Source organism: Camellia sinensis, chromosome 2 (genome assembly GCF_055761805.1).
Source record: "Camellia sinensis isolate YWXY chromosome 2, ASM5576180v1, whole genome shotgun sequence".
Classification (NCBI taxonomy): Eukaryota; Viridiplantae; Streptophyta; class Magnoliopsida; order Ericales; family Theaceae; genus Camellia; species Camellia sinensis.
The window spans coordinates 73,531,200-73,549,140 of NC_138962.1; the positions used below are offsets into that span (position 1 = coordinate 73,531,200).

Sequence of the window (17,941 nt, forward strand, 5' to 3'; positions counted from 1 at the left end):
TGCACTTATTTAGGACACCCCAAACATTCCCTAAGTGAGTGAAGCATTTTGAGCCAAGCTGCTTGTAAAATATGGCAAAATCTTATAAATTTATTACCATTGATTAGCAAATTTTTTCCAATTTCGCTTCTGATTCTACTCATTTTTCATCTTCCAATTTTGTCCTAGCCTCCTTGTAAGGACAAAGTCCAAATTTAGATGTAGGATTGGACAAAATTGTAAAATTCATCATTGATTTTTTATGAAATTTCACATTAAAAAATCTTCCTCCCTCTTCATCAACTTATAAATACACCATGCACCGTCTTTAATCTCCTTCAATTCCTTTCACTCTCACAACACATACACATTTTGGGGTATTTTTCTCATCACATCCAAAATGAGAAAAACAATCTTATCTCACTTCTTCCCGTCCAAAGCAGAAGAGGAGGAACACAAGAGGGCAGGCAGCAGTGATCCCCACGCCATCCGGTGGGAGGTGGTGGAAACAAAAGCTGACCCACCTCACCTCCTCCATATTTTTCCATGGGAGATCAAGAAGGTTCTCACTGCCAACGACGTTGGCCATTTCGGGAGCCTTGAATTGAGCCCCGAACAAGTTCACAATCACATTTTCAAGTACTGGGATGCGACGACGGTGGCGAAGGTGATTGTAGATGGCGAGCAGGTTCCGATTGTGGTGTGTGATTGGGACACTAGGACTGACCACAAGTTGATTCTCAGGAAGTGGTCAAGTGATGAAAACTACTACATTTATGCTTGCTGGATCAAGGAGTTTGTGGTTCGGCGCGAACTCAAGGTTGGTATGCTGATCGGAATGTACTGGGATATCGGATCATCGGCTCTCCGATTCTCTGTTTTGAACAAGGTTGAAGATTGATGATCCTGACAATGTTAACCTAGCAAGGCCATTGTTTTAGGATCTCTAGATTGTCATTTTGATTCTACTTTTGTTGCAACTGTTTTGTCGTCTTGAACTTGATAGGGTTTCTTCCTATGCTCTGAATTCCGTTGAACACAGAATTTTGATTTTATTTTTGTTACAAATCTTTGATTGTCTTGAAATTTGATAGGATTTCTACCTATGAATTATATTAAACACATAATGATTGTTTATTTTGAGAGTTGTTTCCTGAATCTGAAACATAGTACTTAGGTTTTCCCGATAACTAAAGAGCATTCGCAATTTGGAGCCTTCTCAATTTACAGCTGTGTTTGTTATTGTTTTAATAATTACTGCATAGGTGTTAAATTATGGAGATAAGCAATCTACCTTAATAAATTCTACAGATTAATCGCCGACAGTGAATTAATCGTCACAAACACGAGTTTTACTAATCGTCGACAGTGTATTAACTGTAATACATGTTTAACTAAATGTTGACAATGATATATTATGCAAACTAATTGCTGACAGTGAATTAACTATCATGAACATGAGTTTAACTAATCGTCAACAATGTGCAAATTGTGATGAACACGAGTTTAATTAATCGTCAATAGTAAATTAATTTTCATAAACACGAGTTTTAAGTACAAAAGTTAAATCCCTCCCAAACATCAATTTTTGTGGGCTATTCACTGAAATAACTGTGTGAGGTTAACTAATTGTCAACAGTTAATTAACCGTCACAATAACGATTTTAACTACAAAAGTTAAATCTCTCCCTAACAATTTTTGCAGGCTAATCGCCGACCGTTGAGAACACGAATTTAAATTCAAAAGTTAAATCCCTTCCCAACATCAATTTTTGTGGCTAATCGTCGACAGCGAATTAGCCCTTACAAACAAGAGTTTAACTAATAGTCAACAGTGAATTAACCGTTACGAACACAAATTTTAAGTACAAAAGTTAAATCCCTCCCAAACATCAATGCGTGGTTTCAAGTGAACTAGTGAAAGTTGGGTCCATCACATTAATCTTTTTACCATATGCAAATCATACAACACAAACACAACGAAACACTAGCAGTCATACATACAAGTTAGAATAAAGCTATACACACCAATTGATATACCAATTAGTATACTAAAAGATGATGTGATAATTTTATTAGTTTTGAATCTTTATAATTTGTATAATAGGTGGGGTCCATAGTTTTGAAATTGTAATGCTATAACATATGTTTATACACTAACTAATATAGTAATTGATATATGTAGCACCACTCTACAAGTTATTGAGGAAATCTTTCAAACTATTTAAGTGTCCACTACACTAGTTAATATACCATTGAACATACCAAAACAAAAAATTTTACTTAACAAAAAAATTTGTCAAAAAATAAATAAAAATGCAAATGAATAGAGAGAAGTTTGTTTGAAATTTAATTGGGAAGGGAATCAGAATAATTTGGAAATTTAAAGATAACTATTATCAAAAGGTCAAGAGCAATCAATAAGAGCATATCAAAGTTAAGGAAACAAAGAAAAATATGGAAATGAATTGTTGTTATATGGAGAAAGTCAAAAAATTCAAATTATTTCCTCCCTGTCAAATTGTTTCTTTATTTTTCTAATTTTACAAGCCACTGAAAATTTTCACGGTAAACAAAATAAATAAATAAATAAAAGAATAAAATCATTTTCATATGTATAACACTTTCCAAAAAGGCACGCAGGATTGTTAATATATATAGTTGAACCATATAAACTCCATAAAACAAACTATACCGAAACAATCAGTACTTCTATTTGCATAGAAACCAACCCCAGAATTAGACGCACAAGTGGGAGTGTGGGATCCACAAAAAGGTAGGACCCACATCATGAGAGAGGGTTATATCGATTCTGGGGAATGGCTCCTCTCCATACCACTATTTTCTATACTCTATTTTGTGGGCCCCATCTTGGGCCTACAACGATAATCCGAATAGTTCATCTCGTAACCTCACTAATAAAGATTAGTTGTGAAAAAAATTTGCTTCGCCAAACATGACAAAACTCATGAACAAATTACATTTTATTTTTTAAAATGGATGACAACTATCAGTTTAAACTTAAACTGTCCATTTTAAAATGTGATGTGTTCATCTATTTATGGATATACTATTAAGATAAATTTTTACACAAACGGTTTTCATTACAAGGTTTATGAAATGAACAGTTCGGATTATCCTTGGAGGCCCAAAGTGGGGACCAGAAAATGAATTATGGAGGCGTATAGAGGATAGTGGTGTGGTCAGTGATCGGTTTCTGTGTTCCTAGAAACCAAATGTTAAGAGCATTTCCAACCTACTAGGTATATCATGCTTGTTGGTCAAAATACCTAGTATAACTCATTTGTTTCAACTCCAATGCACTAGGTATATGATTAGGCATTTTAGCTCAACTCACATTCACTAGCTACATGTAGCTAGCCTTCAAGGCTAGGCAAAATATATTTAATCATTAGGATCATTTTTCTCCATCTTTGTTGCTGATGTGACATTTTATAAAATTAATAGTATTTAGATGAATAGCTAAAATAAAAAACATGGTTGGAGTAAAAGCATGAAATAGTTGATAGGCAAAATAAAATATATACTTTATAATAATGTTTAAATAGGTAAAATGCCTATTACCGTTGGAGATGCTCTAACATATGCAACAGTCCCATAAACACCACACCACCTTCCACAGAAGCATTCAGGTCTTCAGTATATACACAATACAGTTAAACTATACAAACTCCAAGGATAAAATGTTAAACATACACAACATACCTCCAAAGAAGAACACCAAGTACACATATTTCCTCAGCAGCAACGATGCTACACGCTTCAAAACCAAAACCAGCAACCAAAACTCTGGGAACAGGATGATTCTTTTTTAACTGGGTGTATCAAGTGATCCACAGTACTCATCCCAGTTAATCTGAAATATGGGGTCGTTTGGTCGTGCATTCTTCATAGATCTCATCGCTATTTCCAATACAGATTCGTCTGGCACGAAGAAGCTTCCAGGAGCAGATTGCAAAGTCACATGGTACTCACCATCTGTCAGTTGCAGCACGTTGGAGTTACCATCGATTGGTTTTGAATTGCTAGGCACGTTTTTTTGTTGCTCCTTGTAGGCAGTCATTTCCTGATTGAATCTTTCCTTATCTTTTCTAAATTCTTCAAGATATGGCTGTAAATATAGAAAGGGAACAAATTGACATTGAAAATTGGATTGGATATCATGTAATATAAGGAGAGAACAACCAGTGTCTTGCATCACTTATCCCGTTATCAACACGCACTGTTCTAAAAGAAAGTTCAGAAGACTGAGGATAAAACTAAACCAATCTGGTAGTTTGATTTGTGCATATTGCCTAAAAAATAAACAAAACTCAATCACACCGTGTCTGACACTAACGCAACACTCATCAAACACTTTCCAACAACAACAATGATTCATCCCCTTTTTCCCCCACCCCCTTTGACCCCCTCTCTCTCTCATTGGTTATTTTTTCTTTTTCTTTTTCTTTTTTTTCCTGCTCCTCCAATCACCACCCGCCACGTGACAAAGGGGGGTGAGGGGGTGACCCCCAAAAGGGAGTCCCAAGCATTATTCTTCCAACAATTAGACTCACATAAAACACAATACAAGTTTAAATTAAATAAATTGGAATCCAATGATAAAACAAAAACAATGTATATATATACATATATTCCTTCTCCAGACTTTAAAAACTAATTCATTTGACTTAAATATTCATATCTATGACATAATAATTACTTATCCTCATATCATATATCGCATTTAATATTATATAAAATTATATATTTTGCATGTGTCTCCCATGTGTCATGTTTTACATTTTTAAAAAATTTCTTGGCAATGTCAAGGATACATTCTTGCTCCCAAGATTACTATGCCATTTACCTCTAACGACAACCTTATCAATTCAAAGGGAACATGTGTCCAAGTACATTAAAAACAAAAAAAACCAAAAAAACAGAAGCAAAGATGTGCTGAGGCCACTGATTTTATAAACAATTTAGTCCCCTCCAGATAATTTACCTGCCGATCACTCTCGGAGAGAATCCTCCATGCATCTATTGCCATGGTTCGGAGATTACGGTTTGCTGAGCTCTCCCCATGGACCTTTTTCAGTCGCTCACATTCCTTCCTGAGGAAGATCTGATATGCAGTTCTTGCTCGTATTGGAGCCTTTGGGTCTTTTTTCACATCCTTATTTTTTGGTGATGTCTGCACGACCGGTTTCTTCTGTTCTGCTGACTTAGCCCCTGTTTTCAAAAACCATGAGCGGAAGCTACTGTACACACTCTCTTTAGAATGATAAAGCAAACCACAGTTTCTCTAACGACTGACTGAACATTAATTTTGATACTTTTGTGGTGTTTTAGCTGTGGGATCATTGTGCATTGTGAAAAAATATTGGAGTTCTATAAGCAGTCCACCACAATTCAAGAACAAAGGAGGCAAAAATTAGAATATAAGGATTGGTGCAAACATTAAGTACAGATATAATATAAGAATATTTGAAGTTTCCAAAATCAATAAATTTGTGTGCAATCCTTTATAATCTATACGGACATCATACACTTTTTGTATGGCAACCAATCCAGAAGTAAGGAACTATTGGGCACTGGGATGACATGGAATTAGAAGTTATTCAGATAAAGAATGATTTTTGACAGGTAAAAGCAGTGTGTTAACTCACTCGGAGGAAAGTTTATCACGCACTACTTAATTCTGGAATTCATAAAAATAGTTTAGGAATGACTCCTTATCTACCGAATTTTCTTAAATGATATAAAGTTAGGCCAAGTTTGGCAATACCAAAATAATTTATCTTTTTATTTTTTTATCTTTTTTTCATCACTTCACCTCTCTACTTTTCTGCACATCTTTTCGTAAAAAGATAAAAAGTGCACTTATTTAAGTCATCCAAAATAACCCTTTAGTATTGGGAAATTATAAACTATTCCCAGAATACCACGCGTCCTTACTCCCTAGCTAACCAATCATCATTTATTATGCCTCCTCATGTTCCTCAATCACCCAACACAATACCTCACCTACCTACCTTCTCCACCAATCATAATACTAAGGAATACCACGTGTCTATATTCCGGGAGTGTATTTATGTGCTAAAGAATTAGATTTTATACATCCAATTAGAAAAAATAAAGATAGTCCCACAAATTTAGTTTTGGGAAACTAGTTTTATGCTTCCATGGATTTAAAGATAACATGCAAATATTTTCTTGCTTCTAAACAGAAGCGGCTCAAAGGGATGGAAAAATTACCCGACCTAATTCTAATAGAAAATATTTTTTGGAGATCATTGATAGGGTATAGTTGAGTATGGGGGTATGTAAGTCAAAATTACCAAGGTTAGGATAAGGTATGAAATTGTATAACTAAAGAAGTTGAGTTTAAAATCCAGAATTCGGACGTTAAACCAAAAAAAAACCCAACCCATTAGGCACCTTAGGTGCTCAACTAGGTCCTCAAAGTATAGGAGGGGAGGGCCCCACTTATTACGTCTTCACTATGTAGTATGCATCTATACTATCTATACTTACTATTATATAAAGTGAAGGTTGGACTTGGTGTCCAAGCCTTCGTTTGCTTCTCCTTATACTACATTTTTCTCATTTCTTATGACATTTGGGCTCCGTTTGTTTTGACATAAAATGTTTTTGTTAAAAATATTTTACTCATTTTCTGTTGTTTGGTCGAACAAAAAGTAAGTATTTAAGAAAATTATTTTTGCATCATTTTTTCAAAAATGACTTAATTTTAAAAATTTCGTAAGTTAATTTTTACAAAGGTGACTTTCATTCACTACCTTTTCAATACATATAGCCTTTTCAAATCAATATCTTAGCTCACTAAAAAGTCTAAATCAAATTTCTCTTTGGCAATAAAATAATTTTGTTTCAAGTGTCGACAAAAAAAAACAACAAAAACAAAAACATTAACATTTTTTTTTGTGTAAATATTTTATGTTGAAACAAATAGAGCCTTGAAACAAAAATATTTTATTGTCTAAAAGAGAAATTTTGATTCAACAAAGTATCATTTATGACTTTTTAGTGAGTTAAGATACTTTTTTTTTTTTTTTTAAATGGAACTAAGATACTTATTTGAAAAGGCTAAATGTGTTGAAAATGTGACGAGTGAGAGTCAACTTTGCAAAAATTGAGTTACTAAATTTTTAAACGCGAGTCATTTTTAGAAAAATGATGCAAAAATATTTTCCATAAAAAATGTTTTTCTTACTTTTTGTTCAACCAAACAAAAGAAAATGAGTAAAATATTTTTGTGTAAAACATTTTACGTCAGAACAAACGGAACCTTAAAACAAAACAAAAAATAGAGAAGTGCACAAGACTTGAAACCAAGACCTTCCATCTAAGAAAAACAATTCCTACAAGTTGATCAGCACACATAATATGATATAATTTTTTTATTATTTGTTTTTAGTCTTACTTACATGAATTGCATAGGCCTCGCGTGTGCTAGCCTCTAGTGTATATAAAAGAAACCAAATATATCTTGGAAACATAATAATAATAATAATAATAATAATAATAATTAACGAAAAACTCAGAGTCAAAATTATAGCAGGTACATTTATTTCATTTTTTTAATATATTGTTTTCATTTTTTCCACCAAAGTATGAAATTTTACATAATTTGATTTATTGATAATCAAAATTATTTTGATTGTGGTATATTGGGTGATTTAGCTCAAGCAAAGAAATACAAATTATAATACTTTCTAGAATATAGGAAACATTATCCTAAACAGGAAACAGTCATGGACCTGTTGACAATTGGTTAGAATTGTCATTGCACTTCTTTTTTGCAGTTGGACCATCCTCAGTACCACAATGAACTGTCGACAAGTGAAAACTGTCGCAATGCTTCCGCTTCTCTATCGAGCCGCTTTCCATACCAGAAGGATGTCCTGCAGATTTTATTCTAATGAGTTTGAAAGCAGAATCCTAATCTTTCAAATCCGAGTAACAAATGACAAAAGCCAGATCTATGAATGTTATTGAAACGAATGACAAAAATAAAATCTCAAAATGAACAAAGCACCCTGAAAATATCAGTTACAAGTGTTACGTCCTATAGAGATTTGGCCCAACCAATAGGAGCAGCTTACGTACCTGAAGCAGCAGCTACTTTTACAGGAGTTCGGTAATGGTATATTTGCTCAAACTGGTAAAGGAGGCTTGCATAAAGCCTTTGGAGTTGAATTGGTGACATTGAAACAGTGCTTTTTGAGTTCAAGGTCGATGCAACTTCACTCCATCTCCCACCTTGAGAAACCTAAAAGTAGATCAAAGGATTTGTCACATTAGTACACATATTAATTATGTAAGTTTAAATCTAAAATATAGCCCATTTACTATCTTAGAAGGAACAGGCATGGGAAAATTATCGTGTAGTTGTTTCTTGCAACACAAACACTTTGCTGGCCACAATTAAACATGCATCAAAATTATGGAAATAGCTATTTTCCTTTATGAAAAAAAAATGGAATGCACTATCCAGGACATAAGCTGGACCCCATCCTTAACCATATTAGGTATTAACTGATAGTATTTTAACAATCTCTGTAGACAAAATAGGATGTCAAGGTTTACAGCATAGGCTATAGTATGTTGCATTATTCTAGGACATATGTTTTTATTGTCACAATTCAACTCATTTGACCTATACATGGTCCTCTTTTGAAAATTACAGAGAGCTGCTCGATGAGCACCTGATGATTCCTCAAGCAGGTGCCTTGTCTCTGCATATGTGCAGGTGGGTGCTCAAGTGGGCTCCATACAAAACATAGATCTACACCACTTGACACCGCCCAAAGGACACTCAAGCAGCATGCCAATTTTTGGAAACCATGTTTAACTTAGTATTCAAGAAACTATGGGCCCATTTGGTAACGTTTATGTTTATAGTTTTCTGTTTATGTTTACAAAAATTTTAAAAATTGTAAACAGAACCTTGTTTGGTATCTAGTTTCGATTTCAAAAAAAATGTAAACAATTTACAAAATTTACTAAATTCTTGCAAAAAAAGTTGTTTTCACTTGTTTAGAAAATAAATTTTCATTCTTTCTCCCTCTTCACCCCCCTCTGGCCACCAACCACTGCTCATCACCCCCACTTCCAGCCACCGTCAGCGGTAACCCTCTTCAGCAACCACCTCCGCAGTCGACAACCACATCCTGTCGGAAGAAACCACTTCTGGCCACCTCCAACCACTGTGCAGCCACTATTTTTTTTTTTTTTTCTGCTCGAAAATATACGTTCATGGCATGTTCATGGCAAGTCAACCTAGGGCATGACATTCAAGTATTAATGGAGTTATTTCAAAACTAATCATGCTTAACAAGAGTTATTGATGTGATGACATTCCCAAGCCACTCAATCGAGAAACATGATAATTTATATAGAAAGTATCCCAAATAGTGTAAAAAAAATATATGTGGATTACAATATGTGGATGGCCTTTCCTCATATCTTGCTAATTTAATCAATAAATTTCATATTTACCACAAAAATTAAGATAAATAAACAACAATAAAGCTCAAAACCTTTGGGGCAAAGCACACAAACATCACCAAGAGTAAGATCTCACGAATGCGAGAAGCCAACACAATAAGACCCAGACCCTAGTGTTCAAAAAAGGCCAAAATGCAAGTTCTCCATCATTACCATACAAAATTAAATCAACAATGGAATCGAATTTTTCATAAATTGAAGAATAGAAGTTCAATTTTCAAGAGAGAATTAAAATAGCTCCTTTTTACTGAACAATTCAATATACAAATTCAATTTAGTTGTACGAGTTTCAGACATGCTTTGATATCAGAAAACTACTTGAAAATTTTTTTTATGCCCAGTTTAAAACCTAGCAGACTCTCTTAATCTCTAACAGTAAATTTATAGGTAGTTTTATGATTTTTGACAAAACAATCTTCTTTAATTTTTTCTGATATGTAAATATTCTTCAAATAAACGCCACTCCATTTGGATTGAAGAGTTTGGTGAGAAGAAAAGAAATGGAGAGAATGAGGGTTTTCATCACTTGTTTGGATGATTAATGAGGTGAAAAATGGTGAGAAAGACATATCCATCAAAACTTAAGTTTTGTTTCTCACCAAAAGTGGTGAGAAACCAAAATTACTCTTTACAAAACATATATAATACATAAACTTCCCCTCTAAATACAAAGCGAATGAACTAAAAAAGTCACATGTATCCTCTTTTAATCATTGTTCATCCAAACAAAAAGGTGAAAGCATCAATGGTATATGCGGTGTATACAAAAAATGGAAGGCCAAAAGTCATCAAAACCAAGAATGTTAAAATGTTTTCTCTCTCAACATAACAGAACTACTAATCATCAAAACCAATTAGAATTCTGCTAAAACAATTTTTTTTTTTTCAATAGCAGGATTATATTTACATTTCCTTTAATTAATAAAATATTTTTACTTTTTTCATGATGAGATACAACATGCAAAATGTAATTATACAACAATTATACTAAATTACATTCTTTAAAAGAGAAGCATGCACATGTCAATTGTTTAAACATTATCACTCATCAATACACTTCATAAAAAAAACATATAGAAACTTAAAAGAAAAAAATATATATACAAGTCCTCTTTCATGACAAGAAAAAGAAAAAAATTTACCAGATGAAATCCTCCTCTTTGAGTCACTTCTTTGTAGAATATATATAAGTCCAAGCTTGCATGCCGGAAATTAAAGCTGCCATATTAATATATTTCATCAACTTTCATCAAAATATAAAACCCTTCAATGCATAACTCAGTTTTTTTTTCTTCTTCTTATTCATTTTTCACTAGACAACTCAAATTTTTTGTTTATAACAAAACAAGACAACTCAATTTAAACACGAGAAAAATAGTAATGTTATGGTGATTGGGTCCTGTTTGAAAATTCAAACTATTTTAATTGATTTTTTAACTTTTTATAAAAATACGTGAAAAAAAAAAGAAAAAAAAGAGGGATATAACAACTTAAAATCCCTTTTTAACTTTTTATTACAAACCCAAGTTCCCAAAGGAATGGGTAACATTTAATGTGACGTTTTACATTGCTTTCGAGATAAAAGCACTGTAGGAAATATAGAATTTAACGGCGTTTATTTAGCGACGTTTTTATAAACACCACTGTTTCTAACCTTTAACGACGTTTTATAAACGTCGCATTTTATTTTGATTAAAACGGTGCCATTTAAGGAATAGAAGTCGTTTTTAAAACGCCTTCACGTGTGTTAAAATAATATTCCTCCCCTTCTCTCTGTAGCTCTGTGAGAATCATAACCCTTTTTTTCTCTCTCTCTCTCTCTCTGCGACCTCATTTTGAATCTGGGAAACATTCAGAGTCAGAGAAACCAATCCCTCAAATCTCACTCACTCACTCGATCGCTCGCTCTCTCTCTAATCCCTTCAGTCTTAGAGATTACAATTCAACCTTCTGCGGGTCGGTTTCATCTCAGATCCAATCTCAGAGTGATTTCGACTTCGAAGTTCTCTCTCTCTCTCTCTCTCTCTCTCGATTTCGAAGCTCCACCGCCACCACCATCTGCATCGTTGACTAAGGTGAGCACTACCGTCTACAATCTCAATTTCGTTTTCTCTCTCTCTCTCAAGCTCTTCGTTCCGTCGATTCTTCTCCTAGGGTTTACATATGTTTAAGATTTCAGATCTGAGTTTTCTCATTCAAAAATATATGTTTGAGATCTGAGATTTCTCATTCAAAAATATGTTTGAGATTTGAAATTTCTTATTCAAAAACATATGTTTCAGATTTGAGATTTTTCATTCAAAAAATATGTTTATGATTTGAAATTTTTTTTCCCATCTGTTTGTATTTTCACTACTTTTTTGATGTCATTGGAGTCAATTTGTTTTTTGTTTTTTTTTTCTTTCCCGGTTAAATGTGTTGTATTTTGTATTGCACGCTTTTCTTGCCTTGGATTTGTGGTGTTTTGGTTGACTTTGTATTGAGAATGGATTCGAGCGATGTGTGATAATCTATTTTAAATTAATTCTTGTTTTTTCTTTGAATGCAAAGACTACAAATAAAAAATAAAATAAAATAAGAATCTCATTGTTAAAGTAAAGTTTAGAACTTGAAATTTTTATGTTGAATGTACTTCTTTTTTAATTTGTATCAGAACTGAGTGCAGAGTTGTTTGTAACGATTAATTTGTTTGTTAGGAGCAATAATCTGCGGAGATTTAGTTTAGAATTTTAATTGACATGGTTTTAATATGAATCAGTTCAGAAAAATACTCTTTTAAGTAGGCTACCTTGTTAGAGACTCTGTATTTACGTGCACGGTAGTTGTGCAAATAATGGGAGCAATATCATGGCTGGTCTTCACAGCATATTGTTTGCCATGATATGACCAAGTAGTTGTTTACTGCAATGCATACTATTACTAGAGAAAGGGACTTTGCAGTGACTATATAAAGGCTACCTTTGTCTTGGGGATCACTAATTGGTTATTGTCATGAGTTCTTGTGACTGCATTGTAGTGTAGTAGGTTCTCCAGTGTCTTAGGGATCATACTAGTGTAGGAACTCCATTGTCCCAGCTTTGAGTTACTACCTACGAGCAGTTCAAATGGCATGACAGTTGTTTCGTTACCTTTTTAAAAAAATAAAAAATAAAAAATGATTGACGTTAGTTTTTTCTCAAAGATGAGCATTTTAGAATTATATTTGAAATCTAATTTGAAACAGTGATTGGTTATCTAATTAGAAATAGGGAAATCTAACAAGATCGATGCCTGTTAACAATTTCACCGTATTTGCAGCCAATAAAATAAAGTTAATAGCACCATATTTGCTCATAATGGGCATTTGGTACAACTTTCATCCATATTTGGTCTCCATTTTAGGAATGTAACATTAGTTCTTTCATTCTTTTGTCTTGAAACTGAATTTCATTTATATTTCTTAATACTATACCATATCTTAAGGTCTTGTTACAACTTTTAAATGGACTTGTTATTGTGTCTACATCGTTTTGGGCCAAGTAAATACCAATGCTATTTTGAAACTGTGTCAGTGAAAAGATCCAATGGTCTCAATGTGAAAACTGTTTTAAGTCGTGCAAAGTTCCTGCCGATGCTTTTCTTTCCTCAAGATGGACCGGTTCTGAAAACTGGTGGGATCTAGAAAGGTAAAATTGGTATCCATTTCTGCTTCTGAATCCTGGACTTTTTGGTCCTATATACAAATTTTTGTTTTTGTTTTTGTTTTGAGCTATGTTGTTGATTGCATTCAAAACGAGCAATGAAGCCAATATATGTTCCTCATCTCATTGAGGGATGTAAATGTGGATACAGGGCAGGTGCTCTTGCTCCCAAATGGTTTTATAGCATCATGTAATGATTGCGCTTTATGTTTCAAGGCTTTGTGATGTGATTCCAAGGGTTGCCACACTGATCTGAATGGTTCGTATGACAGGTTGTAATGCTTGTATCACTTTATGAACTTGTACTTTCTTGAGTGCTCGACTTTCAATATGATAAAGAATTTCTCTTTATGTAGTAAAGTGGAGATACATTTCTCAATATGAACTTGTACTTTCAATATGAAATTTATATAGATAGATGCATTTATATGTTGCTACATTTATTACTCTCTGTTTGAATTGTTTGGATTGGGGAATGAGAAAATAAAAGAAATGATTGAACTTTCTGTTTTATGTGCTTTGGTGCTTTTGTTTTGATGAATACGAAAGGAGTATGTGATATATTTATTTTTTTATTTATATTTTAGTGGGTAATCTTTTGTATTAATACGTAATCAATCAGTTTATTTTTCACCCAATTTCGCTGTTTTTGGTGATAAATGAAATCCATAATTGATCATTTTCTCTCTATTTTTCATGACAGAAGAGTTTTTGTTTTTGTTTGTTTGTTTCTTATCAATTTCTCAACAAATCAATCAATTCAAACAAAGACTGTTAATGGGAATATCTATTTCTCTCTCCTCTCTGTCTTACTCTCTCCTCTTATTTGTAAAAGTAAGTCAAGTTCTAAATACTGTATGGTGTTTGATGTGGGTGTATAGGGACAGGGCAAAACCCACAAAATACACAAAGGACAGTCGCTATTGTGGTGGGAGGAGCGGCTGGTTTTGGGCTTGGAATTGCCTGTTTGTTGTTTCTAAAATCAGCTTTTAAGAAGCGAGAAAACAAGCATGGAGGATGATGATGAGGTTAGTTTCCAACCTTCTACTACTCCGTTTTCTGCTTTTTTTCTCTGTTTTTTTAATTTTCAAAATGAAAATATTCCTTTTGCTATGAAAAATTTATTAAATTTTTTGTTTACAGTTTGGTATTTTGTGTGTGTGTGTGTGTGTTGTGTGTGTGCAGGGTGAGACTACTACTATTATGTGCTTAGCTGCTAAGTTGGAGGGGTGTAATGTAAAAGAGAGAAGTTTTACTTTTTTGACTCTGTTTTGCATTCAGATATTTCTTCTCCACCTAGTTCCTTTTTCATTAGTTTTCTTTCTTTTAAACCAAACAGCCCTATCTGTCTAAAAAAATACACATTTTAGTCATAGTTGGCCTTTTTCTTTTGAATGTACATGCACAGATTGAAATATATATATATATATATATATCTATTTGTGAATAGTAGCTTTTAGTTGGCATTAAAGGTTTGTTCTCCACTTTACTACATAAAGAGCAATTATTAGGTAATTAAACACACATGTTCAAGTGAAATTGTGTTGCCAAGTGATAGTCAATAAAAAACCTTCGTTTTTACCAGTTACTCTAGTGACTAATCTCCAAAAAATTAGGTTTACTCTAGCAAAGAAGCAGGAGCATATTAGGTAATTAAAAATCTATTGTACCTTTTACCTTTTACCTTTTACATTGGTTTGGTCATATCATGTATTTAGTTCTCAATCTCATCAAGCAATTAAAATTTGAACTTTGGTATATGGATTTATCGGATCCATTCTGTTTTTGATGATCTTGGGTCCAGAGCTCTTCTAACTTTCCTCAATTCCACCATGAATGCTATTGAGGTACTACTACTTTCCTCTTCTATTTCTCACATTCATTTTTGTTTGTTTGTTTGTTTGTTTGTTTGTTTTTTTTTTTTTGTTTTCCCCATATGAATTCAGTTAGATTCACACTATGTTCAACTTCAAGATGCAATTCAAATTACTCTTTGATGTCTTGTGAATTTTGAAATGGCTGTTTGGGTAAAAAAAAAAAAGCAGAGAGTTTTGTTCTTAGTTTACAATTTCACAGAAATTATCACTAAAAGCACATGTAAAATTCAAATATCTGCTGTGTGGATTGAAAACTATGCAGAAAATTGCTTATTTTCTCTTAAAAAACTTTCTGTGAGTGTAGTGTATCATCTTAAATTTAATAATGTGATATCTGAAGATTGTTCTCTTTATGTTGAATTGTAATGTGAGTAGGGAATCATTGGAATGGTTGGGCTTTCTTGATCTAAGAAAAGGGTTATCAAGATACTTCACGATGTCAATGGAATCATAAAACTGTCCAGGTTGGTTCATGAATTCCTCAATTTTAGATTAATGCTACTTGATTGATTGATCTACTGGAAACTAGAAAGTTTTGGTCTCCAAAAATATGGTCTCCAAAAATATAATCCAAATGCTTTCATTTTATTTTTTTTCTTTGTGATTTTAGAAATGAATACAATATAAAGTTCAAAACACCTAGTTTTCGTTTTGTGCTAAAACAGTTTTTGAAATTTTTCTAGAAAGGGGGTTGTTTCTACAAAAAATTTATGAAAAGATTTTGAAACATGGAGAGAATGATTGCTATCAACCTCTTCCTAATGGGCACAAGCTTTTCTTCCATGATATAAGATGGGTAGCTGTACGTGCAGCTGTTGCTATGGGTGAGGAAGGCGATATGGTTGCAAGTCTTTGAGACCCCATCTGCTTTTCTTACCAGCTAATTTATCAATTCATATTTAGTGCCATAAAATTTGGGGGTAAAAGTCACTCAAAACTAATGGGGATAGAAACACATTGATTTGTGAAAGAGAAAATTAGAATCTGTCAGCTTCAACAGTTCCATTACTTAAATGATAGAAATGAGTTTATTCCTGAACTTTTCAATAGAGATACATAAAGAGTTTTGTTGTTCTAATATGACAACAAACTAAATTCTATTTGTTTCCCTATGTAGCTTTTGGTGACTGTTAAAGAGTTTGGGATGTACAGGAAATGGGAAATGGGAAATGGGAAATGGGAGATGAGATAAATTCTAGAGGTTCTGATATTGAAATTTTGTTCCAGAGGTTTTGAAGCTTTGGAACTCCACTCGGATTAATGAGCATGCTGAGAAGGGTGATGCTTTCCTTTCATTATTAATACCTTAATGATTTCATGGAGGAAGAGTTAAGCTACACTCTATACTGGCAACCCTTTCTGAATTTGAACATGCTGAGAAGGGTGATGCTTTGTACGGTAAGTAGCCTGTTTTACATGCTTTGCATAGTATATTTGTGCATTGTTCATGTTAAGAATTGTAGAACACCTAAACACCTAAACACCTAATCAAGATAGGTGAGATATGAAAAAATAGAGAAGAATAATAAACAAGAGTATAAATCACACCCACTCACAAAAACATAAGATTATAATGTGATTCACCTCAAAATTAAGAATAATAAACAAGAGTATATATATATTGTTTACTTTTATTTCTAGCCATATCGTTCTACCACATGCATTTCTAGCCATATGAAATTTATGTCTCGAGATTTTTATCAAATCATTTTGACATATATATGACTAAACATCTTTGTAGTTGTTGAGGTATAGTGGATGTAGTTGGCATTAATTACTCGACCACATATCTAACTTAAATTAAATTTGAATAAAGATATTTTTGTTATATATATTTGTGACTTGTTGCTTTAATTTCTATGAATATGTAAGCGATGGGGCAGCTATCTCTGTTTGTCGTGTCGCTTTTTTATTTTTATTTTATCATAATCAAACCTCAGCTCCACATATATATATTTGCTACTGTTCATGGCTCCACCCACAGGCACATCAGAGCTGCTTTGCTTTCTCTCCTGTGCCCCTCCATCATCAGGTCCCAACTCTTGTCCAAACTTGATGACTTCATGAGGTGCCACCTCAGTAATTGGAACAACACACTCATTGACATTCAACAAAAAACCAAAGAGGTGTTTGATTTAGTCATTTTCTTTTTCTTTTTTCACAATGTTGAACTATTTTTCAGGTACTTATGTTGCACATTGTTTGTTCAGATGGCATTTTTGTCATCGCTTAACCAAATTGCAAGTATTGAATGGGAGTCAATGTCTGGGGAATTCATGCCTGAATTCTTTAAGCTGGTGTTGGGAACCCTTTCTCTGCCTATCAACTTTCCCGGAACAAATTACCACCGCGGTTTCCAAGTAAACAACTTATTTCTTAAGTACATGTTGCTTTTAAGTCAAGTAAACTAATGATATCTAAAGTATCCGATATGTTACAGTTTAATCATCAATTTTTGAAATTTGTGCTTTAGTCTAAATTAATAACGGGAGGAGGGATATTTGGCTCTCGGTTGGTTCATTTCAAAACAAACCAACAACTACCATGAAGGCGTAAATTTGGAAGTGATGTTTTACAGTTTTAAATATTTCTGTATGTATGTTTTGTCTAACTGAGATGTCTCACAGGCAAGAAAACATTGTTAGCATGCTGAGACGACTCGTAGAGGAAAGAAGAGCTTGCCAAGAAACCAAACATGACATGCTTGTCTCCTAATGAATGGGGGTGAAGAAAACAGATATAATCTAACAGATGAAAAGAAAATTGATCAAATGATAGCAATTTTGTATTCTGGATATGAGACTGTTATGTAACCAAGTATTCTTAAATATTAATGGTGTATTTTCACACCCTACTGTTATGTAATAT

General features: G+C 33.3%; 2 protein-coding genes and 1 long non-coding RNA gene across 3 annotated transcripts; 2 read left to right on the forward strand and 1 right to left on the reverse strand.

Annotated features, from left to right (window-relative positions):
• The first annotated feature begins 379 nt into the window (after nucleotides 1-379).
• On the forward strand, nucleotides 380-880 carry LOC114297958 (B3 domain-containing protein At5g26805-like). Its single transcript, XM_028242435.2, has one exon. It carries the CDS (start codon nucleotides 380-382, stop codon nucleotides 878-880), a length of 501 nt encoding a protein of 166 aa, XP_028098236.2.
• A 2,628-nt stretch (nucleotides 881-3,508) lies between these two features.
• On the reverse strand, nucleotides 3,509-10,786 carry LOC114297963 (putative high mobility group B protein 11). Its single transcript, XM_028242440.2, has 5 exons — nucleotides 10,659-10,786; nucleotides 8,116-8,278; nucleotides 7,767-7,910; nucleotides 4,988-5,214; nucleotides 3,509-4,111 (listed from the first exon to the last, which is right to left on the reverse strand). The coding sequence occupies exons 2-5, from the start codon at nucleotides 8,213-8,215 to the stop codon at nucleotides 3,812-3,814; spliced, it is 771 nt and encodes a 256-aa protein (XP_028098241.1). The 5' UTR covers nucleotides 8,216-8,278; nucleotides 10,659-10,786; the 3' UTR covers nucleotides 3,509-3,811.
• A 5,515-nt stretch (nucleotides 10,787-16,301) lies between these two features.
• Nucleotides 16,302-17,780, forward strand: LOC145819596 (uncharacterized). The gene is made up of 4 exons (XR_014360345.1): nucleotides 16,302-16,471; nucleotides 17,058-17,199; nucleotides 17,284-17,453; nucleotides 17,701-17,780. It is a non-coding gene; the product is annotated as an uncharacterized LOC145819596 (long non-coding RNA).
• Nucleotides 17,781-17,941: the final 161 nt, after the last annotated feature.